This window comes from Myotis daubentonii, chromosome 6 (genome assembly GCF_963259705.1).
Source record: "Myotis daubentonii chromosome 6, mMyoDau2.1, whole genome shotgun sequence".
Classification (NCBI taxonomy): Eukaryota; Metazoa; Chordata; class Mammalia; order Chiroptera; family Vespertilionidae; genus Myotis; species Myotis daubentonii.
Genome location: NC_081845.1, coordinates 70,661,926 through 70,687,190, shown reverse-complemented (window position 1 = coordinate 70,687,190; position 25,265 = coordinate 70,661,926). Strand labels below are relative to the sequence as shown.

General features: G+C 34.6%; 1 protein-coding gene across 1 annotated transcript in view; it reads right to left on the bottom strand.

The window, feature by feature from the left end:
• The window catches only part of EYS (eyes shut homolog), a 1,266,634-nt gene that overhangs the window by 845,156 nt on the left and 396,213 nt on the right, over positions 1 to 25,265 (bottom strand). Inside the window, 3 exon segments of the mRNA XM_059702239.1 lie at positions 9,754 to 9,858; positions 10,039 to 10,135; positions 19,941 to 20,200. Coding sequence (XP_059558222.1) covers positions 9,754 to 9,858; positions 10,039 to 10,135; positions 19,941 to 20,200 — 462 coding nt within the window.

The following is a 25,265-nucleotide window of genomic DNA, read 5'->3' as shown; positions in this document are numbered from 1 at the left end:
CAGATTAAAAACATATATATAATCATGAAGTATATTATGTAAAAATTATTATTTTAATGTTTTCATTGGGTGTCTATAGTTTAATTTGTAATAAGTATACTATTGGTGTCGAGTTTTTAGAATATTTCAAAGATTTCTAATGGGTAAGTCAATTCTAAAATTACCAAAATATGTTTAATCAAAAAACACAATTCTGTAAAACAAAAGCTATATAAAAATGTAATTAGTAGTTTTTCAGCTGTTCATAGTTATTTTTTACCTTTTAAACATTTTATTGCACTGAAAACAGCTTTTTTATCATAGCAATTTAAACAGTCATTTTTAGATAATTAAATAATAAATGCCCATGTACCCATCATCCATATTTAATTCATTTTAATATTTTTCCAAGCTGCTAAATAATTTTTAAGGAAAATATACATAATGAACATATTTAAAGCCCATTTTTCTATACCCATGTTAATTAACCTCTAATATTCTTCACAAAAAGAATATCATTATCTTAGGATGGTATGCATTCTTCAAAGTATGTTTTAATATTTTATTAAATATCATTACCAGCTTAAAAATTAAATAATTAGCTATAAATCTAATATTCTCTGCACACAACTCATATAAAGAAATGATAGCCTGGCTGGTATGGCTCAATGGTTGAGTGTCAACCTCTGAACCAGAAGGTCATGGTTGGATTCCAGGTCAGAGCACATCTCAGGTTGGGGGCTCAATCCCCAGTGGGGGATGGCAGGAGGCAGCCAATCAATGATTCTCACCATTGATGTTTCTATTTCTGCTTTTCCCTTCCTCCCTGAAATAAAGAAAACTACATTGTTGTTTTTTTTTAAAAAAAAACTACAAAACTCTGATAAACAAAACAAATAAAAGCAACAACTAAATAACCTTGGCCAGTGATGCTAGGTGGTTAGAGTGCTGGCCTGTGCACCAAAGTGTTGTGGGTTTGATTCCTGGTCAAGGGCACATACCTGAGTTGTGGGTTCCTTTCCAGGCCCCAGCTGGGGTGATTGCAGAAGGCAACCAACTAATGTGTCCCTCTCACATCTGTGTTTCTCTCTTCCTGTCCCTCCTTCTACTTTCTCTCAATGGAAAAAATATCCTTGGGTGAGGATTAAAAACAATTTAAAAAAAAAACCAACAAACATAAAAAATACCACAAAACTAGAGACATTTCATGTTCATTTACAGAAAGACTGTATATTGTCAAGATATCAATTGATCTCTAGATTCAATGAAATCATAATCAAAATCCCAGGGAGTTATTTTTTAGATATTGCCAAAATGATCTCAAAGTTTATGTGTAGAGGAAAAAGACCCTGAATACTGAATACAATGTCGAAGGGAACATGATATTTATAAGAACAAATTGGAAGACTGGCACTGCCTCACTTCAAGACTTACCACAAAGCTATAGTAATCATGACAATGTGTTATTATTAAAAGAACAGATAAATAGATCAATGGAACACAATGGAGAACCCAGAAGTAGACCCATATGAATATTGTCAACTGAACTTAGACAAAGGGGCAAAGGCAATTTAATAGAAAAAAGATGGTCTATTCAAAATTGTACTGGAACAGCTGAATATGTATGTGAAGAAAAAGAATTTTTCTGTGCTGTGACAATAGCAAAACAATGATAAGGCAAACCATGGACTAGAAGAAAATATTTGCAAAAGACATATCTAATAAAAGACTATTATGCATAATATACAAAGAAGTCTTAAAACTCAACAATAATGAAACAAACAACCTAATTAAAAATGGGCATGAACAGACAGACACCTAAACAAAGAAGTCATAGTGATGTAAAACAAGCATATAAAAAGGTGCTCCACACCATATGTTATTGGGGAAGTGCAATTAAAACAACAATGAGATACCAATATACAACTCTTGGAATAGCTAAATTTCCATAGCACTGACAATACCTAATGCTCATGAGAACATAAAACACAATAGGAACTCTCATTCACTTCTGATGGAAATGCAAAATGATACAGTCACTTTAGAAGATAATTTGGAAGTTTCTTCAAAAGTAGTTTTCTAGATAATATGCTGCATATATTATTCTAATCCTTTTTTCCATTCATCACATATTTCAGTAAACATTTAAGGATTATATATTCATATATATTTATTTATAGCAAATTTATTTATAGCAAGTTTATTTATAGTAAATTACATATAGTTTTCTGTTTATCCTATCCTGGAGGCCTGATGCATGAAATCTGTGCAAGAGTAGGCCTTCCTTCCCTTGGCTGCTGGCACCAGCATCCCTCTGGCACCCGGGAACCAGGCTTCCCTCCAGCTGCCAGAAGGCACCTAAAACCTAGGTTTCCTTCTGGCTGCCGCAGGCACCCAGGACCCGGGCTTGCCTCGCAGCCCCGGCTTCGTCAGGAAGTTCATCCGGTCCTATTAGCATATTACGCTTTTATTATTATCTATACTAATAAAAGGGTAATATGCTAATTAGACCAGTTCAACCGGGCCATCTTCCAGATGTCCGACTTCCTTCCGGACAAAGCCATGGTGGTGGGGCCCAGTCAGAGGTAGTTGGGGGCGAGATCAGACCTACAGGGGAGGGTAGTTGGGGGTGAGATCAGGCCGGCAGGAGAGGGCAGTTGGAGGCGAGATCAGATGTAAATTACCTTTGGTTTCCAAATATCTCCTGTTTACTGCACCATCATCCTCAAAAACTGTCTCTGAACCGATGCTGGGCACCTCCATTCCTTGCTTACTTTTCTGACCTCTGGGGGTGCCTCTGGAACAAGGTGCCAGCACTGTGCAGTGCAACACTAATCAGAAGGTCAAAACTCATATCCAGAGGCCTCCAACATCTGTTTCATGTTACATCAAGTTTGTATTTCACTCATGGTTCAGTCAATACATTGTATTGGCAGCGGTTTTTCCTAACATGAGTTGGACTTGAAGATTAATATTCATAAAAACTCTTCAGCAATCTGCATGTGGAGCCGTCAGGGTAATCACCATTGATAGTTGGTTATTTTCCATCAAGCTTTTTAGGATTTTCTCAGTTTGAGACATACTTTGCAGCCATCAGCAAGATTGAAGGGTGAATATCAACCCTATAATCAATTCAGCTCTCTGTAAATGAATTCATTGTTCTTGTGTTCATGAATACATCACATGGGTTCTCTTTTAAGTAGAGGGCATTGGGGCTGGCTTCGTTCTGTAGCAATTTGAGATCTCAAGCTGAAACTTGGGAAAGTAGTCTTCAGAAGCCATGTAATAAATTCAAATGAAAAGTCTTCATTTATATTTTTTAGGTCATTTTGGTTCTATTATTTATTTCATGCCAGTCTCCAACTCAGAGCTATCACTTGGGTCCCATGCAGGGCAAATTGAAAATGCCAGGCAGTTAATGCCCCCTACTTCAGTCTGCATAATTTCTGTGAGCCCATTATCCAGTTAATAATGACATCTTCTGCTCAGTTGATGGCATTTTTTAAAAATATTAATTCTTTACCACTCTTTTTCCTGGCCAGAGCCCCACACTTTCAGGCTTGGTGATGATTCTGTTTTTGGACAGTGATCTATAAGTAAAGGAGGAAGGGGCTATTTCAGAGCCTAGGGCTTAAGAAGGTTTTCATGTTTTTGCTTATTCTCTTGAACCTCTGCCACTCCATGAGAACAATATGCTAATCTAGTAAGGATGAGAGACACTGGGAATAGAGCCATTTTAGCTGACATAACAGACTTATAAAAACTCCTCCCGCGTTAGCCAGGTGCAAGAGAAACCTAGATGAACTTAACCTATATACATTAGCTAAATTATAGGAGACCACAGATATGCAAATAACAACAAATGATTGCTATTTTTAACCACTGAGTTTTCAGGAGTTTTGCTAAGCAACAGCAGCAAACCACTATAGACTGTATAGTAATTTTAAGGAGGTTATGTCCTCTGTACACAGGGGGGAAATGTGACTAAGGAACTTAGATATCTGTATTCACTTTAATCTCCCTTTCTTTTTCTTTTTTATTAAATTTATTGGGGTGACATTGGTCAACATGAACATATAGGTTTCAGGTATAGGTTTCTATGTTACAAGAGCTGTATATTGCCCCTTGTACCCACCACCCAAAGACAAATCCCCTTTCTAGTAGAAGCAAAACTTATCCTGTGTCAAAGGAATCTGTGCTTCTCTGCATAACAAGACTTCCCCTAAATGCCACTGAAAAAATATGACTTATGAACTGTTGCCAATTTCCCCTGACCACTCCCGAACATTTCTCACTGGTTCTAGCCCATAGGGAATTATATTCCATCTTTGCTGATGAGAGATGAAAAACTTAACTGGGAACAGATAACCAATAACCTAAAAGAGTTATAAAGACCACCAACTTACATTGCCACAAAGCTGGTAGGACAATCAGAAAATAAACATAAGTCTTAAATGAGCTAACGTTGTCATGGATTGGGAGAGAAGATTTAATATGCTAATATGAGCATCTGGATCGATGAAAATATGCTAGCTAATCAAAGACAGGACTTGATTTTAGCTTAGAAGACAAGGGTAGAATTGCCAGAGGTTGTTCGTTTGTTTGTTTTGTTTGTTTATATAATAGAGGTAGCAGTTCATAGGCTCATTGTTATGGAAATGTTTGAAGGAATCAATTGTATACAAACTGCCCAGTTACTCCTTCATTTCTATATTCAGAGATTATAGGAGAGCATTTCATCAGCTAAGAAGAAAGTCCATTCACCCAGGAGAGTACTGTACTCACCAACATTAAGCACAGGATTGTTGAGGAGGCACTAGTATCTTTATAAGCTCTATGGTGATTATCTTTTATAGGCTGGAGATAACAATGTAGAATGATGCATGAAGTTGGGTTCCCTGATATGAATTAGGATAATGAGATTCAATGATAGATAAAGCTTATTGAATTTGTTTGCCTATCAGAATAAAAAAATGAGCAAATAACCATACATATCAGAGAAACAGAATGGTGATTGTTGGATTGATTCACAGTTTATCTTTGGCTAATCAATGATGGGTTACTAGAAATAAATTATATGGATAATCTGTTATGGTGCTACTTTACATATATATATGTCTGCAGGACAGAAATATGATTTACCTTGCCTTTGTAGGGATTCCTAGGCTTTTAGACAACTTTAGACCTAAGCTCTGTCACACACAGTCCCTCAACTGCAGGATTGCAAGAGCCTTTGAAGTAGAACCTTGCAATATAGTCACATGTGTTACAGGTTTCGTCCTGAAGTCTCCTCAGAGGGATCTGAGGCCATTTGCCAGTATGACTTGGCTGATGAAAGAAAGATATGCAGACCTTTCAGAGGTTATCTGATATTGGCCCTGAACTTATGATTATCTTTGAAATACCTCTGTTCCACCAGTGAAAAGACAAGATTATTTAAATTTGGTAGGTTAGTCACAAAACTATGTTTTGTTTTGCTTTCCCACACAGTTTCTGAAGTGTTGTCACATATACTTAGTAATAGACAGAATTTCCATACTGGAATAAAATATTATAAAGGAAAGCCCAGATGGAAGATTTTGAAATGCCCCTTCATACTCATTCAAATCTTAAACTAAAAGCAATTTTACATTCCTAAGTGACTTTAGTGATTAGCATCCCCTTGAAAGGCTTGAGAGTTTCAGGGGTAGAGATTCAAAACATGTCGCTATTTACTCCACCAGACTGGACAATGCCAAGCCACAGAAAATGATAATAGATAACCAGAAATTTAAGCAGGTTGTGATACAAATTTTGACTACAATTCTAGATTCTGGGTCTCTATTAGGACAGATAAACATAGTCCTTGCTTGGAGGGCAACCATGACATAGCAAATGTGACTTTTTTTATCCTAATCAATGAATGTCCAGTTGAATTTGTCCAAATGTTTTTTAAATATATTTTAAAAAGGTCAATATAAAGAAATACCAATTCTTCTCAAATTGATGTACAAATTCAATGGAATTCCAATTAAAATTCTACCTGGTCTTTGTTTAATTGTTTGGATGTAGGGACTTATGCAGAACATAGTTGACTGTAAGAGAAAAAAAATTGTCAAATAAAACTAAAGCTTCCTAAAGAAGATTGAAAAGATGAGATGTCTTCCCCTACCAGTATTGAGATATTTGAAAGGTAAGTAATTAAGATTTATGGCCTAGGCACATGGGTGAAAAATTGAACTAAGGAAACAGAATAGAGGCAGAGAAATAGATATATTCACATATGTGAATTTAATCTGCGATTAAGAAAGCATTGCAAATCAGGCAAATCTGTGTGTAAAAGTGCCGGGAGCCGGTCCATCCTTACTGTTTCAAAGGACCTGGCATATATGGCATACTGTTCTTAAAATGTTTGCTCACCTTCTTGGCACTATTTGTTTTAACCAAGGTCTCCTCTCTGAGAAAGGTTATTTCCCCAGGTAGGGATTTTCCCCTGAATTTAGGGAGGGAATAAAACCCCTCAACTAAGTGCCAGGCGGGTAATTAATCACTTTAACTACGAACAATCATGCTTAAGCTACATAATCTTTACTCCCTGGAATGGAGATAAGAAACGCCCTAACCTTTGTAATAGAGATTGATAGGATTGAATCAACTGGTATAAATATAGGTGTAACAAGACAGCAAGAGACAGAACTTAGAAGTAAGAACTTAGGAGACAGAACCTAGGCACAGAACCTACACAGAACGTTCTCTAGAGACAGAAGAACTTCGCTGGAGAAAACATGGCAAAAGATCCTGGACAGAAACTGGCCTCAGAACCTAGAGACACAACCTAGCGAGAGAACATGGCAAAAGATCCTGGACTGAACCTGACTACAGAAATTGGCAAGAGAACCTGACTAGAACCTGGTGACTGAACCTGGCTGGAGAACCTGGACAGAACCTGGCTGGAGAACCTAGCGAGGGAACATGGCTACAGAACCTGGCTGGAGAACCTGGAGAACCTAGCGAGGGAACATGTACACAGAACCTGTCTGGAGATCCTAACCAGAACCTCTCTGGAGATGCAGAGCAGAACTTGGCTAGAGATCCTGGCTAGGCTACTGATCAACTGAACACTGTCTCCGTGTCCTTCCTTCTTCGCCGACTCCGTCTACACCTTTGGGGACCCCTGGACCCGCTGGGGTTGGACCCCGGCATAAAAGGCTGGATTACTTAATACATGTAGTAGACACAATTGGTTATTCAAATGAAAAAAAATGAACTCAGATTCCTACCTAATATAATTCACACAAAATTCCAGATAGATCAAAATTTAAATATGAATGGAAGAACTTTAAACATTTAAAAAGGAAATAGAAGAAACATATATTTCCCCTAAGGTACACATTTTTTACTTCTGATTAAATTTATTGGGGTAACAGTCTATATAAAAGTAGTTCTCAACCTTCTGGCCCTTTAAATACAGTTCCTCATGTTGTGACCCAACCATAAAATTATTTTCGTTGCTACTTCATAACTATAATGTTGCTACTGTTATGAATCGTAATGTAAATATCTGATATGCAGGATGGTCTTAGGCGACCCCTGTGAAAAGTTTGTTCGACTGCCAAAGGGGTCGCAACACACAGGTTGAGAACTGCTGCTATATAATACAAGGTTAATATGCAAATCAACTGAATGGCAGAACGACCAGTTGCTATAATGAGCACTGATCACCAGGGGCAGATGATGCAACAGAAGCAGTAGTATGAGTAAAGTTTTGTATCATTTCAGGCCTATCTCAAGAAACAAGAAAATCTCATGAACAATCTAACATTACATCTTAAAGAACTAGAAAAAGAAAAAAAAAGCAGCCCAAAGTCAGCATAAGAAAGGAAATAAAAATTAGAGCAGAATTAGAGCAGAATTGAATGATATAGAGAACAAAAGACTACTATACAAAAATTAATACAATAAAGAGCAGGTTCTTTGAAGAGATTAGTAAAATTGACAAACCCTGGCTAGAACCACTAAGGAAAAAAGAGAAAAAACTCATATTAACAAAATCATAAATGAAAGAGAAGTAATACCACAGACATCACAGAAATATATAGGATCATAATAGGATACTATGAGAGACTATATGCCACAATATTCAATAACTTAGAAGAATGGATAAGTGACTAGAAATATGTAATATTTCTAGACTGAATCATGAAGAATTGGAAAACTTAAATGAACTTATCAATAGTGAGGAAATTGAAACAACCATCAAAAACCTCCTCAAAAGAAAAAGTCTAAGACCAGATGGCTTCACTAGCAAATTCTATCAACCACTCAAAAAAAAAAAAAATTGATGCCTATCCTTTTTTTAAAAAAATATATATTTTATTGATTTTTTACAGAGAGGAAGGGAGAGAGATAGAGAGTTAGAAACATCGATGAGAGAGAAACATCGATCAGCTGCCTCCTGCACATCTCCTACTGGGGATGTGCCCGCAACCAAGGTACATGCCCTTGACCGGAATCGAACCTAGGACCTTTCAGTCCACAGGCCGACGCTCTATCCACTGAGCCAAACCGGTTTCGGCACATGCCTATCCTTATCAAACCCTTCCAAAATATTAAAGAAGAGGCAACAAATCTTCCTAACACATTTTTTGAGGTCAACAGAACCCTGATACCAAAACCTGGCAAGGGTAAGACACAAAAGAGGGAAGAAAACAGACAAATATCTCTAATGAATACAGATGTAAAAATCCTAAGGTAAACATTTTTAAACAAGATAAAAAAATCAAATCATATACAAGCTAATCAATTAATTCAATGACATTACAATTAAGTTTTAGTGCTCAAAACTCATCATAAAAGGTTACATGTCAAGCCACAATCAATAGAAGATATTTTCAGTACATAAAACTAACAAAAGAATTAATAATTAGAATATACGTATAAATCTTTTTTAAAATTAACAAAGGAGAACATTTATGGGCAGATGACATAAATAGGCATTTCTAGCTAGGAAAAATAAATATCTTGAAATCTATGGAAAAATACTCAACCTTATAAGTTATAATGAAAATATAGACAAAATTCAGAAGGATATATAATTTTACACATAGAAGATAAGCTCTAATGGAATAATCTGACAATGCAAATAGGAATACTTATTTACTTTTGCTGATTGTGAATATTCCATTTTCAAAATTAAATGAAATAAAAGATCATGATATAGTAAATTTGAAATGTCTACCTAATGGTTCAACTTATCTGTTTCTAGGTATAAAGCCTAGAGTAACACTAGTACTTAAGTATTTGGAGAAATGTTTAGAAACTTGACTAGCATTATTATTTCTAAGAAATAAGAGGTAAATAACCCCCAAATCCATGTCTAGGAGTATAATAAATAAATGTTGGTATGTATCTAAATGGGATATTCTACAATAGTTAAAAATAAACAACACATAAAAATACATTAATAGATAATGTAGAAAAGTCAAGTTCAACAAAATAAATTCATTCAGAAGACTATACACAATATTATTTCAGTTATATTAATATGAAAACTAAAGAGAATTTTGTTCAGGCATCCATACAGTTAATTCTGTATATTGAGAACAACAGTGGTAAACATAAATTCAGGCTATTCAATACAATTGGATTGGAGGATGGAGGAGTACTTGGGAACAAACACAGGGCATCATTAATGTTCTACTTCTTAAGTTGAATGATGGGTATATGTATGTTCACATTGTTATTTGTTAAATTACACACATATAATGATTGATTCAGTAAAATGTAGCACCTAACCTGTTTGTCAAATCCATGTAGGTTCAATTATTTTGGCAAGGTTTAGAGGAACACTCGGTTTCAATTTCACACAGAAGCCCAAAAAACACAGGTCTGCAAACACACTTTTTAAACAAGAAATTTAAGAATTGCATAGATATAAATGTATAAAGTCAAAGCTTCAAATAAGTATAACATGGAAAATTGTTAATAATAAAAATGTTCAATTTGTCAGTTGAAAATATAAACTTGCATACATTTAAATACATGTACCTACATATTTTTTTCCTTTTTGGTTTTTCTTACCTGAAATTGTTGACCCCATCTTCACAGTCATGATAATTCTTACAGGGAAGGGAGAAGCACTCATTCATGTTAATTTAACAGTGTTCCCCTTCAAATCCTGCTAAGAGAGATGTGAAGAATATGGATGAGCAATTTCAAAGTGTGGATAACAGATCAGTGATAAACAGTCTGGAGAATTTGCTTATAATGGAACTTAAGAAAAAAAAAGAAGAGAAAACACCTCATCTCTGGTTTCTAATACAACTCTACTTCATATAATGTATAAATAAAATTATGCTAGTTTTTTCTAATTAATGCATTCAAAAGAAAGAATCAAGGGAGGAATACTTTACTAAATCCCCTGGGAAAATAGGGTTGTTGCTAATGTTGCTGTTGTTTTAGGGTATTTTAGTGTTTCAATTTAAACAAAAATAATTCAAACCATCCAAAAAGCAAATGAAATGAATCATTATTGTGATGGCCAATCTTAAAGTAAAATTGAGCGTCAATGATCAAATTTATTCAAAGCAGTTAGCAGATGAGGCAGAGTATTTAATTGCTTTTCATATCCAAGTGACTCAAAGAAAACAAATTATTTTCATTCACAGCTACATAATAAGTCATCCATTTAAACACATGCCAGTTACATTTTAAAATAACAAAGAACATTAAAAAATATATTCAGACTGAAAAGAGAGGCAGCTGTAATTAGTTCAAAACTGTGTCAGAAACATCAGCCTAATTTCACTTATTAAAATACATTAACATTTTAATATATTTATGATAACCATTTATACAATTATTTCCATGATTATATATTAACTAGGTATAACAAAATATATACTTATACTCATTTTGTCTTGGTAACATTTTTCATACTAGTTAGAAAATATAAGAAACAAGATTTTCTTCTCTTTTACATTTTTAGTGATAAAACTAAGCACCAAGTAATTGCAGTGCCATTTGTATTACTACTAAGAACTACTACTCAGATTTGTATTACTCTAAGAACACTGTGTTTACTATTGGCATACACATAGACTGGTATTGGAACTGAGCAATGTCTGAAAGAGGGGGTGTTCCAACTACCCATGAATGGCCTTCTTCCTCCCCTAGTACCTTCTCATATAGTTTCTCCTCCTCTTTCCATCCACAAACATCAGAGTTTCAAATTATATATACTATTGGCATGCAGATGATATAACACAGCTTCCCTGGTCTCTATCTCTGCATCACAACTGTTTAGCTTTCAGAACCTACTGCTCAGTGGAAAATCCTCTCCATATTTCCTCACTCAGATTTTCATGAGAGAACATGGGTTTGGCCTGCTTTATCTGTTCAAATCACACCATTCCACAAGCCATTGTCCTGCTCCGTAGTAGGTACCATCCAGTCAAGTGCTAAACCCTCTTCTAGCTGTATTTTGGAAAGCTGGTAATAAGCCTTCTAAACTAGGGCTGCTCTTTAGTAGAAAATAATATGTAAACCTAAAATTATTTAATCCAAAAAAAGACGAGTAAAAATAACAAAAACAGATACAAGAAATAGAAAACAAATAGTAAGATGGTATATTTAAAGCCATATATATTAGTAATTAGATTAAATATGATATTTAAAAAAAACATTTAAACTTAAGGTAGAAATAGACTAAATAACTGAACCATAATATCTAAAAGAAATTCTATTTAAATATAAGGACAAGTATAGGTTAAAAGTAGGAATATAAAATGAAGATGCCCCATGAAATATTAATCATAACCCTGCAGAGCCTATCTGATGGGTAGACCAGATAGTCTTCAGAACAAGCATCATTATAAATTTGTCCTACTTTTTTATTACTCAATTATAAAAAACTTCAAGTTAAACTTTGAAGTTGCATGCTTATAATTTCACTCATGCACTAGAGTTATATCCTCAGCATTAAAAATAAAATTAAAGTGAGTTATTTCCAAGTTAATATGATTCTTCTAATTTTAGGTGAGCAAGTTATTATTCAACACACTTCATTCATCAATCACTATTGCTGTTATACATAAATTACAGATGTCATAGAACAGTTATAAATAACATAATAAGCTTGTGCTTTAAATATTTGATTCAAGTTACTTTTTTTTTAAGTTAAAGATTTAGAGAGCTGCATGCATTCCACCATTTCTACTTTGAGTATGACTAGCTGTGTCTGGGGAGCAGGTCATATTGACACTGGGATGTTTCCTGGAAATGTCCGTTTGGGCACTGCGGCTCAGGGGCATTAGCTAGTTAGAGAAGTGCTAGTTCAGCAGGGCTGATGAATCAGAACAATCAGGACCTGGGAATTCAGACAGTTCACAGGATAAATTTATTTTCTGTGATTATACCTTAGTCATTTAGTTTGACATTTCTGAGATGAAGTTTTGTTACCAACTGGCAACACATGTCAATGGGCTGAGGAAATGAGATTGCTGAAATGCAGTAGGCATTGAGAAAGAAAATAAAGTCGGCATGGATTGCATTTAAAATAAGACAAAGCTTTGCAGAGAAAGCTTATAATTGAGGGACTTAACGGAGGGGAGTGTAGACTTAGCCTCTAACTAAAGTTTCCATAGTCCTTTGTGTTAGCAGCTGATATTTATTCCTGTAAAAGGTACTTATTTGCATACATTCAGTGAGAGCTAAAAGTCTGTAAAAATTAAAAGTACAGTGGATATTAATTCTATGCTGTTCTCCTGTTATTTATCCCTACCCAGAACTATTCAGCTGACCCTGTTTTATTAACTACAGTGGAATTATTTACACAGAAATAATGAGTTGTACTCAAACTGATGTCCTCTTGATCCTTTTCTTAGTGTCTTGCCTGGGTGCTATAACAGTAAATGTATGTGACTGGTTAATAAAGGATATTTTTACACGTATTCACTTCCGCTAAACATGTAAAATAAGATACTAAACCTACTGCTCATACTTAGGACCTGAATCAATCACTTAATATTGTATCATTCCTAACCAATGAAGCCTATTTATACTTGTTTCTCTGGAAGAGATGTCATAGAACCAAGTACATTACCAATAGTTAGGTTTTCATAACCATTTTAGGAAATATTTTATCATTTAGGGCTCTCTACCTTGACAACTATCACATTAGAAGTAATATCCATTGAGATAATTAGAAGTGAAAGCAAATAGGGAAAACCTAGAGTATATCTTTCATTTATTCAAACAAGATAGTGTCAAAATTATACTATTGCCGAAACCGGTTTGGCTCAGTGGATAGAGCGTCGGCCTGCAGACTGAAAGGTTCCCAGGTTCGATTCCGGTCAAGGGCATGTGCCTGGGTTGCAGGCATATCCCCAGTGGGAGATGTGCAGGAGGCAGCTGATCGATGTTTCTCTCTCATCGATGTTTCTAACTCTCTATCTCTCTCCCTTCCTCTCTGTAAAAAATCAATAAAATATATTTTTTAAAAAAATTATACTATTATTATTACAAGTGAATTATTTTTGAAAGCATTAAGATAGAATACTTTTATTTCTTCTTAATTTCCCTATATTTAAAAACTTTATGAAAAACAAAAAAAGAGATTTTTCTCTTCATAAGTGAGAAAATTTTGTAATTTTTCCTTCATATTTTAAAACAACCCTATATAATAAAAGTGTAGTATGCAAATTGTCCCCTTGACCAGGAGTTCATCTGGGAGTTGGGCCAGAGGGTGGGGGCGGCTGGGGGAAGGGAGGGAGGCCCTGGCCAGCAGCCAGCAGCCGCTAGGAACCCTACCAGTTCTTGAACTTCGTGCACTGGGCCTCTGGTATAATACAAATGTTAATATATTCTTTAAAATTAGCCAGTATTACAAAAATATTTGTATATTTAATTTTGAAAACTACCAAAGATAGAACTAATATTTCCAATAGGCCCTAACATTTCTTAATACTGATTTTAAGTAAACTTTTAGAAAATAAGTATAAAAGCTAATATTTTTGTTAGCTTTTAGTAATGTATATTTGACATTTTAGAGTTAATTGGCAACAATATATATTTTTCTTTGAAGAATGTTTCACTATAAATTTCCAAAGCTATTTAAACCTACTAGACATGCTACTACATGAGCACATGTTTTTAACTGTCAAAAGCTGTAATTTTAAATTTAGACAAACTATTTTGTCAAGTGACATTTATTTGGTGCTGAAATTATACACCTTAGGTAATGTACCATTACCATAATAGAAGTATATATACTAGAGTAATAGATACATTTAAATGCAACTGCTTGCCTCCTTTGGTAGTACACATCCATCAAGCTTAGAATCACAAGTGTAAATCGATATCACATGTAAATGATCTGATTTTTCCTTCCACTGCATTTTACAAGGAGTATTTTCCACATTGTAATCCTTTGTAAAGTGTCATCTATAGAAACTTTGCTCCTTTTGCCTTGGGGACATAAAGATGAAGTGGCTACATTTGGAAATTAATCCCTTTAAATTAAATTAAAAGTATTTGATAGGGTGATGTCCCTGCCTATAAACTGAGATATTACTCTAAGTCGAAAGAGAAAGAATATTTTCTAAAGAGAATATTAAAAAACAAATATATTTTAACATTAAAATTATTTTACATCTTTTACTATATTCACACAGATGATAGATAAGCCAGAAAATGTACTGTATTCAATACATATTTACAGTCATTCACGTGCAGTCCATCTAGAGCTATCTTTACCTCTGTAACCCTCAAGTTGTTTTTATATTCCATTTCTATCATCCTTATGTTGTATTCAGTTTAGTCAACCTCTCATACTTAATTAGCTCTTTCCCCACCCTGTGTGCATTAGAATTAACTTTTTCATCACATGCAATATAAACAAAAACACTTAGACAAGGAACGGGATTTACTGGTAGTCTAGCTGGGAAAGATAACAGGCAGTTTGTAGAATTAAAGAAAGACCTATAGGAACTACCAGGACAAGTTCTTTCAAAAGCATTTCTCTCCTACTACATACAGAGCTCCATGTGAAGGGAATATGGTATGGTGTTGGCTGCATCAACTTAAAAACTGACAAAAAGAGAAAGCTTCTCTTAGCATCAATTCTAAGGAAGAGCTCTTAATGGCAATATTCCAGTCACATGCCCAGATCTGGATCAATCATAGTCGTAACTTGAGTTCTTCCAAAAGAAAAATCTTAGATAATGATTTGCAAACAACTAGCTTATTTGAGAGGTGATCCCAGCACTTATTGCAAGGGAATAGGAAAATAAAATAGGGAAGGGAGTGGTTTAATGAGCAGGTTGTTGCTGTGGGCAACTAAGGATCCAGGCTGCTGGAGATCCTCTTAAAAATCATGTGAGACATAACTCAGAGTTGTCACACTAAACACGAAAGCTGGGGTATGCATCCACAAATACTCTCTTATACATATTTCCATCTTAAATGGAAAAGCCTCACAACATTGTACTTTTTAAAAATCTTTATGGTTGAAAGTATTACATATGCCTCCCTTTTTCTCCCATTGATGTCTCCCAGCCCGCCTCAGCCCCCTACCCCAGGCCTTCAATACCCTATTGTCTGTGTCCATGGGTTATGCACATATGCATACAAGTTCATTGGTTGATTTCTTACCACCCATCCTCCCTACCCTGCCTTCCCTCTGAGGTTTGACAGTCTGGTCAATGCTTCTATGTCTCTGGATCTATTTTTGTTCATCAGTTTATGTTGTTCATTAGATTTCACATATGGGTGAGATCATATGTGATTATCTTTCTCTGACTGGCACACATTGTACTTTAATGTTCAGTTAACTTGTGTTTCTCTCCCTTGTGCTTTCAATTTCTTGAGGGCATATCTTTGGAATGTTTTATTTCTCCAGAACCTGTCTCAAGACAGGACATATGGTAATAAATCAATACATATTTGTTGAATCAGTTAATAAAGAATACTTTTTTTCCAATTTCTAGGACATTATCAACATGCAATTGCAAGACTGACATGTGTTGTGTACAAAGCAAAACTTAGAGGGGCAAAAAAAATAGGTGTAGTATGAAATTTTGAGGTGTGTAAATTGATTGCACACTAAATCACCAAAGCTAATGCTATTGGAATACCAAGTCTAAAATCCATTTGTTTTTAGGAATCTTATGAAATTAGATTTGTCTTTCCGTGTCACATTTTATATTTATTAAAGCACTGATTTTTTTATCACATAAAATTTTAAACAAATAGGATTATATATAAAACAAACCTGTACTGAATTATTATTGCTAAATGTGTCTCTGTGTACCTATTTTCCACTAAAAATTGTTCAGTATCATAGGGACCAAATTAACTCGTCTCACCTAAATTCTAATCAGACCAGACAGAACATTGTTCTTACTTTCTCTTACAACATGATTGAGATAGTTCTGATGTTTTACTACACCTGTAATTTTTAAGTAGCTCACATTGCACCAAGATCAATTAGAATGTTTTGACTATAAGTTTCAATCCCACAAAGCAAAATAGTTTCCTGCTGAGCAATCAATTGGGCATAAAGTCAGATTTAAGTTTCTGTACTTGCTGGTTTCTTAGGGTAAATTTTAATGTAATTTATAATTTAGTTGTCTAGTCTGTAGTCACATCATTGCTGTGGTTCTAGGATTTCCTACATCCATATTTTAATTGATGTAGAACCAATAGCTTGACTAAAAACCATTAATAGAATTTCAAAAATATATGCTGAACTCAGATCTTAAGCCGCAAATCTCTTTGCTCATAACATGCTATATTCTAGTCACTTGACAAACACCAACAACTTCAGAGTTTCAGGGAACTTCCAAATCCTATATCTGCATAAGAGGTTGAGTCTTGGAGTTCTTTCTGATTTGAAATCTCAGTAGTCTTCAAAATAGAATTTGAACAACATATTTTCTTTAAAAAAAGATATAATGGCTTTGACATAGGCCCTGATTTATTTATTTATTTTACCCCTAATTTATGCATTTATTGATTGATTCATGTATGTGCCCTGCCCTGGGATAGAACCCTTGACATATCAGTATGATGCTCTTAGTCAAATGAACCACCGAGCCAGGGCCATGTCTATGATTTTTTGAAGTATAACTTTTACCAATTTTTCTACTGGAATATCTGCCTTTTATTTATTTATTTGTAATAGCTCTATTTTTTAAAAAAAAAGTTATCTTTAGCCCTAGCTGGTTTAGCTCAGTGGATAGAGCGTCGGTCTGCAGACTCAAGGGTCTTGGGTTCGATTCCTGTTAAGGACATATGCCCAGGTTGCAGGCTCGATCCCCAGTAGGGGGTGTGCAGAAGGCAATCAATGATTCCCTCTCATCATTGATGTTTCTATCTCTCTCTTCCTCTCCCTTCCTCTCTGAAATCAATAAAAATATAATTTAAAAAAATGATCTTTATTGTTGAAAGTATTACAGATGCCCCCCCTTTTTACCCAATGATCCCCTCCACCCTGCACCCCCTCTCCCAGGCCTTCAACCATATTAACAACTATCAAAGCAAATTAGGGTATAATTTCTATAATATTTCAGTCAGCCTCCTTTTAATATTCTGAGGAAGTTTTTTAAAGTAATATCATAATATTTTAGCTACAGAGGTTGAACTATTAAAGGCAACATAGGTAAACATTTTTACTACAGTTAGACTTCACATAAACTTACTTTTACAATTTCTTATAAACACTTTTTTCGTTTAAAACTATTTTTCTTGATTATATATTTGAAGTGCATAAATAATTTGCACTTTAAATATCTATGCACTGGATCACAATTAGAAAGGGATAAACACACAAATGATTGCACCTACCTGCCACTCTAGCCAAATCATTGATTTCATTAGTCACATTTCTCTGGAAGCCTTAAGCAGAATAATGAAATTCCAAAAAGAAATACAAGATTTTACTTATATATAGTAGTAAAATCTGAATCGTCCCTGAGATATTTTTGTAGATGCTCAAGAGGGTGAAAAATCTTATCTAGTTGATAGGTGATGATAACATTTTATGATATTTCTGAACTTATTCCCACAACGGGAAAGGACTCTCACTACATTATATAAATTCACTGACTGCATTTGTGAATTGCAAATGAATTATAGAAAATATGATTTGAAAAACCATGCCTATCTTGTAGAAAAATTATCTCTGTTGAAAATAGAAGAGTTTTTATTTAGCTTTAGAAAATATACTGCTTCCCTTCATTAAATATTTATATATTACTTATATTCTGAGAATATATTTGTAGGAGATGTAAAGCACAATGGAATAATCCTGCTGAATAAAAGTAGTCTGCTATTGACTATTTTTTCAAAAAGTTTCACTCTCAATATTTGGTTAAAAGAAAATTTATTCATTTAAATCATGTACTTCATAGTTACTGAGGTTAGCAGGATATCAAATGCTCGCCTCACATTTTAACCTGTCTTGATTTTCCTGCCTCATTCCTAAAAACATTTATCATATGCCTTATATGCCCACATTATATGCTCTATATCCATGTTATTTTTGCAAAATACAATTACTAATGACTTTTCTGCTCCTAGTTACAATCCCTGCGAAGGCTCAGAAGTTTCTGTTGTGTACACAGGTGCAAAGACTTGCCTCTATATTCTTATAATAGATTACCTTATGTAACCAAGACGTTTTGAACAGTTTGTAAAAACAAACAGAAATAGATTTGACTCAAGTACATAATTAATTGATAGAGCCTAAGCTGGCCTTTTTGGACAGAAGATTAAATAAGTATCATTCTTATCTTTAAAGTGCTCCTAGTAGAGCCAGTAACAAGAAAAGAAACAAGCACCCATGAGTGACTATGAAATAAATAATAGTTGCACACCTCCAAACACAATGTGATTTTCATATTGTGCTTATGACACATTCCAGTTACAATAAAAAATATGATATGCTCGTTTTATGGCAGAAGCATTACTACTAAAGGTGGTAATAGTTCTTGTGCAGCAAGTAGGATGTGAGCACTGACCTTTAACCTAAGCAGAAAGAAGTAATGTTTATAGATAGCTCCAGGCGAAAAGTTACAGCTAGATTAGCAATACCCAATATTTTTCATCTTGTGGCCTGCAGAAACTAATTATTAAAATTCTCCAGCACAGCAAAAATATATTTTTTATTATTTGCCAATCTGATCCCCTCCCCCAAAGTAGGTATAATTTTGATTCATTCACACAAGATGGCTAGGTATTGTTGTGTTGGCTATTGTCATTTTTTTGTTTGACAGTATAAGGGAAAGAGACCAGTGTCCCTGACTAAATAGTCAGGCATTGCATGTTTTTTGTTTTTTGTTTTTTTTTGTTTTTTGTTTTGTTAATCCTCACCCAAGGATATTTTTCATTGATTTTTACAGAGAGTGAAAGGAAGAGGGCAAAATAAAGAGAAAAACTATGTGAGAGACACATTGATTAGTTGCATCCCACAGGAGCCCTGATCCAGCCTGCAACCAAGGTATGTGCCCCGGAATCGAACCCCTGACCCTTCAGTTCGCAGGTCGACGCTTTATCCACTGAGCCAAATTGGCTAGGGCCAGGCATTGCATGTTTTAAAAATTCTTATGGCAACACCAGTGTGCCTGCAGCAGCACACCATTTGAAAACAGTTGCCCTAGATTATACAGTATTGCCAGTAACAATACATGGACAAGATTATTCAGGAAAGAAAAACTGTTAGCAAAGAATGAGAGGATTTTTGAGAAAAAGAAAAAAAAGAGAGAGAGAGAGAGCCCAAAGCTACAAAGTTTCACCCTTTCCCTTTTCTCTATTACTATTTAAGTTAACTTTTTATATTATTCCCCCAGTATGCTTATATGCCTGCATTTGAAGTCAGATACTCCCACATCCCCCAATGGTGTATAGTTGTTCTCTCACCCATTCTTAAGAAGCCATCATCCACAGAGAAAAACAAACAAAACAAAACAAAAATAAGCTCTTACCTTCTTTATACACACAATAATGATTTCCATCCACCAAAGTCAAGCATGTTGAGTTGTTCCTGCAGGGGTCAGTGAGTGGATCACAGGGGTTATAGTGTTGATGGCAAAATTTTCCAGTATAAAAGGGTGGGCACAGGCATACAAATTGCTCAGGGATGGTAGACTCCTGACAAAGAACTCCATTCAGGCACAGGTCAGAGTCACATTCATTTATTTCTTCACTACAGTTTTGTCCAGTGCATCCGAATGTACATTCACAGCTGAAATAAAATTTTGAGATATCTGAACAATGCTGGTTCAACTGTGTTCTTTGCATTTTCAATATAATTACTACATTGGACTATGTGGCATTTTTATTTATGACAAGATCAATAAATGACGCATACTTTAAAAATAGTTTGCCTGATTGTCTGGGACAATTTAATGTATATTACTACAAAACTGACTACATTGGCTGAAATACAATTTAGGAAGCATTTGGTGAATTTCTAATATAGTTAGGCACTGAGACATATCAGAGAACAAATGTGCTACCAATTTCAATTTTAGCAATTATTGAGATGAATTACCAATTGCGAAAATTTTCTCAATTATTTATTTTATGTAAAATAAATTTTACCATTGGAATCACTGTTTATAAGCCTTAGGTGATATTTAATTCAAAATATTTAGCAACATGTGATTTGTATAATGACCAGAATATTTATAATAAGATGCACCTTTATGTTAAGCATCTTTGTTTCAATTTTTGTATGCTTTAAAAACATATTTCCTATTGATATATGAGTAATGTGAGAAATTTTAAGAGAAAGCAAACAAATAAAAATTAAGGCATTTGGATCTTGTCTGTACATCACAAACTATAGCTCATTTTAAGCCTCAGCCATCCAATATCTGTCATTCTCTTAGAAATATTTGACTTAAAATCGCATTTTTAGTCAAACATCTTCCAGCAAACTAGGCTACTAGTAAGTTCTGCTACTACTAGTAAGAGCAGGGGGATTCTGACAGATAACACAGAAAAAAGTGTTTTCCACATAAGTATTATGCAAATAATGGAAATGGACAGGAAATAATGAATGAATTGTGCCAATAGGGGTTAAATGTGAAGATTGTTCATTGATTGGTTGAGTGGAAGTCAACCAAAAACTGGGCAGGTTCAGAGACAGAACCCCTGTCAGTCAGCGGGCAAGGCAGAGCGCCGAGTCTTGAGTAAATGTACTGTTTAACAAATAAAAGAAGCATGAGACAAGGCATAGAGGATATTAGAAGTATAATTTTCAGAAAAGAATTCCTTTACTGACAGATTCATTGAGGTTACATGAAAAGAATATTACATTACTGAAACATCTAACTTGCTTCTTGATATTTGGCTAAAAAGAAAAAAAAAGGAAAGGATAAAAAGAAGGAAAGGAGAAGGGAAGGAAGCAGAGAGGATGAAAAGGGAGAAAGAATTAAAAAGAAAAGAAACACTAAGTAAATAACTTAATTTTCAGTGTCAAAGCCCCAGGAATATCTTGCCCATTCTGTTTTAATAAATACAGAGAACACCAATATAGTGAGAGGAGATAGTTGAATGACTAGCGTACACTGGCGCTTAAAATTAATAATTAAGATACCTAGAAATAAACTTGACTAAGGAGGTAAAAGACCTATACACAGAAAACTATAGGACACTGAGAAAGGAGCTAGAGGAAGACATAAACAGATGGAAGAACATACCGTGTTCATGGATTGGTAGAATCAAGATCATCAAGATGCCCAAACTACCCAAAGCAATCTATAGATTCAATGCACTCCCCATTAATATACCAATGGCATATTTCACAGACCTAGAACGAACTTTCCAAAAATTCATCTGGAATAAAAAAAGACCCTGATTAGCTACAGCAATCCTGAGAAAGAAGAACAAAGTAGGTGGGATCTCAATACCAGATATCAAGCTGTATTACAAAGCCACTGTTCTCAAAACAGCCTGGTACTGGCACAAGAACAGACATACAGATCAATGGAATAGAATAAAGAACCCAGAAATTGACCCAAACCACTATGCTCAATTAATATTTGACAAAGGAGGCAAGAACATACAATGCAGTCAAGACAGTCTCTTCAATAAATGGTGTTGGGAAAATTGGACAGATACATGCAAGAAAATGAAACTAGACCGCCAACTTACACCATACGCAAAAATAAACTCAAAAAGGATGAAGGACTTAAACATAAGTTGGGAAACCATAAAAATATTAGAGGAATCCAGAGGCAGCAAAATATCAGACATATGCCAAGCCAATATCTTCACCGATACAGCTCCTAGGGCAATTGGAAACTAAAGAGAAATTAAACAAATGGGACTATATCAAAATGAAAAGCTTTTGCATAGCAAAAGAAACCATCAACAAAACAACAAGAAATTCCACTGCATGGGAGAACATATTTGCCAATGTTACCACCAATAAGGGTTTAATCTCCAACATTTACAGGGAACTCATACAACTTAACAACAGAAAGATAAACAACTCAATAAAAAAATGGGCAATAGACCTAAATAGATACTTTTCAAAAGAAGACATAAGGAAGGCCAAGAGACATATGAAAACATGATCAAAGTCACTAATCATCAGAGAGATACAAGTCAAAACGACAATATGGTACCATCTCAAACCTGTCAGACTGGCTATCATCAAAAATGACAAGTGCTGGCAAGGATGCAGAGAAAAAGGAACCCTTGTGCACTGCTGGTGGGAATGCAGACTGGTGCAGCCACTGTGGAGAACAGTATGGAGTTTACTCAAAAAACTAAAAATGGAACTCCCATTTGACCCAGTGATCCCACTTCTAGGAATATATCCCAAGAAACTAGAAACACCAATCAGAAAGGATATATGCACCCCTATGTTCATAGCAGCACAATTTACCATAGCTAAGATTTGGAAACAGCCTAAGTGCCCATCAGCAGATGAGTGAATTAAAAAAACTGTGGTATATCTACACAATGGAATATTATGCTGCTGTAAAAAAGAAGGAATTCTTACCATTTGCAACAGCATGGATGGAACTGGAAAGCATTTTGCTAAGTGCAATAATCCAGTCAGAGAAAGATAAATATTACATGATCTCACTCATTTATGGAATATAATGAACAAAATAAACTGATAAACAAAAACAGATTCAGAGACAGAGAAGCGTCGATCAGACTGTCAAACCTCAGAGTGAAGGTAGGGGAGGGTGGGAGTACGGGGGAGAGATCAACCAAAGGACTTATATGCAAGCATATAGGCCTAACGAATGGACACAGACAACAGCAGGGTGAGGGCATGAGTGGGGGGGTGGGGGGCAGGGGATAATGTGGGGATAAGGACATATATGTAATAACTTAATCAATAAAGAAATTTTTAAAAAAGGAAAAACATGAATAATAAGTAGATATGATACCTGTTGAAATTAATAATATATTAAATTATTATAAATGGTAATTTTAGATATAGTTGACTAATAATGTAGTTACTAATTCCATAACATTGTATCCAATATTTAAAAAAAAAATGTAGATTTTACAGCTAATTTTTTTTTTACTAATTTTTTTTTTTAATTTGGTAGTGTGAAGAAAGTGATTGCTATGAGGCAAAATGAATATTTCTTAGTACGGTATCTTTGCCAAAGGCAAGCTTTACAAATAAAATAATTCATACCTTAGAAATATAAAAATTATTCTAGGAAAGTTATTTTTTTTTAAGAATGAATAAAAATCCTTGATATTTTTATCTTCCTTTCTAAAATATAATGACTTTTTTGGTGGCTATTTGCTTTAATTTGCCTAGATTGTCCTTGTTTAGGCCTGTTACCACAGAATAATTATTTAGAGGCTACCCTTTAACTTAAAATTTTTTTCTATGGTGTTACTCTCTTCATCTTTGATTATCTCCTATATCCCTTAATGGAACTGATTATTTTACAAAAAAGACGGTACTATTACTTATTCACTAATCCTGCAGATGGTTTCACCTTGCTTTGAAATTTGGTTGCCACACCCATTAGGAAATCATCACATGACTATCTTGTATTATAAATATTTAACGGTTTTTGCCTACTATTAAGTTTTTATTTCTTGATGTGTAAAAATTTTCTGAATATTTTTATTCTCATGCACATAGTATGTTGAAAATATAGATATTGATTAATATATGATCTTCAGTTGGAATTATATAGACTTACCTGAATTTCTTTTGAATGGGAAAGAAACATCGATTCAGCTGCCTCTTGCACGCCCCCTACTGGGGATGTGCCCGCAACCCAGGTACATGCCCTTGACTGGAATCGAACCTGGGAGCCTTGAGTCCACAGGCTGACGCTCTATCCACTGAGCCAAACCAGCCAGGGCAGAAGTTCATATTCTTACTATACAGAAGGGATAGCTGGAAGTGCCCAAAACTAAAAGTAAAGAATCCATTTGTCCTGTGGTAGGCAAACTTGAGAACTGAAACCCAGATATCTTTGTCCCTTCCTTTTTTTTTTCTATTTTGCAGAAATTCATTGAAAGATTATTCAACATTTTGTGAAATAATGTTATAGTTAGAAATAGCAAAATCCCAATAAAATAGCTTCAGTGCATTTATTTTATTTGAAGTCACTTTATTTCTAAGGGGTGTTGCATAAATATTTACATTTTTCTTTTTCTTATGTTCTTTCATGAGTACATGATTTCAATTGGACTACTTTAAGAGAATTGTGAATAACCCAAAATTCTTGACTATTTAGCATATGTGCTGAAGGTTTGTTTTATCTTCTCACATAACAGGTGGCCCAAGATTTCATGTGGTGTCCTTACAAGTATCAAATCCTCCGGAAAGCATGTGGCCATATGTCAATAGGACTAATGATGCCAAGATGAGGACTATGAAGATGAGTGGATATTTTGTAGAAAATAAATTCCAAGGAACAAAGTCACTACCAGTAACTAATAATCAGACCAACACAAGCCTATATTTGAATTTGCTTTGGTACATGTCAGAGAAACTAGTCTTTGACAGATGGAAAACTACTTTTATGTGAGAGTTTCAATCTGATCTTTAGGTTGTACCATAAAGTAATTCGGGATTCAGTCTAATCTGCCAAGATTTTCCAAACTCACAGCTAGAAGCAGTCTTTATGAATTAAAATAAACAATCATAGACACAACTGTATAACTTTTCAAGTGTACAATTTCCAGTAGTAAATACCCGAAAACTAACTGTGTGCTTAAAGATAGACTAATATATTCTAATTCAGTCTTCCCTAGTGAGTGAACCAAAAATGTATTAACATAAAATACATTGAATTCTTTCTAAG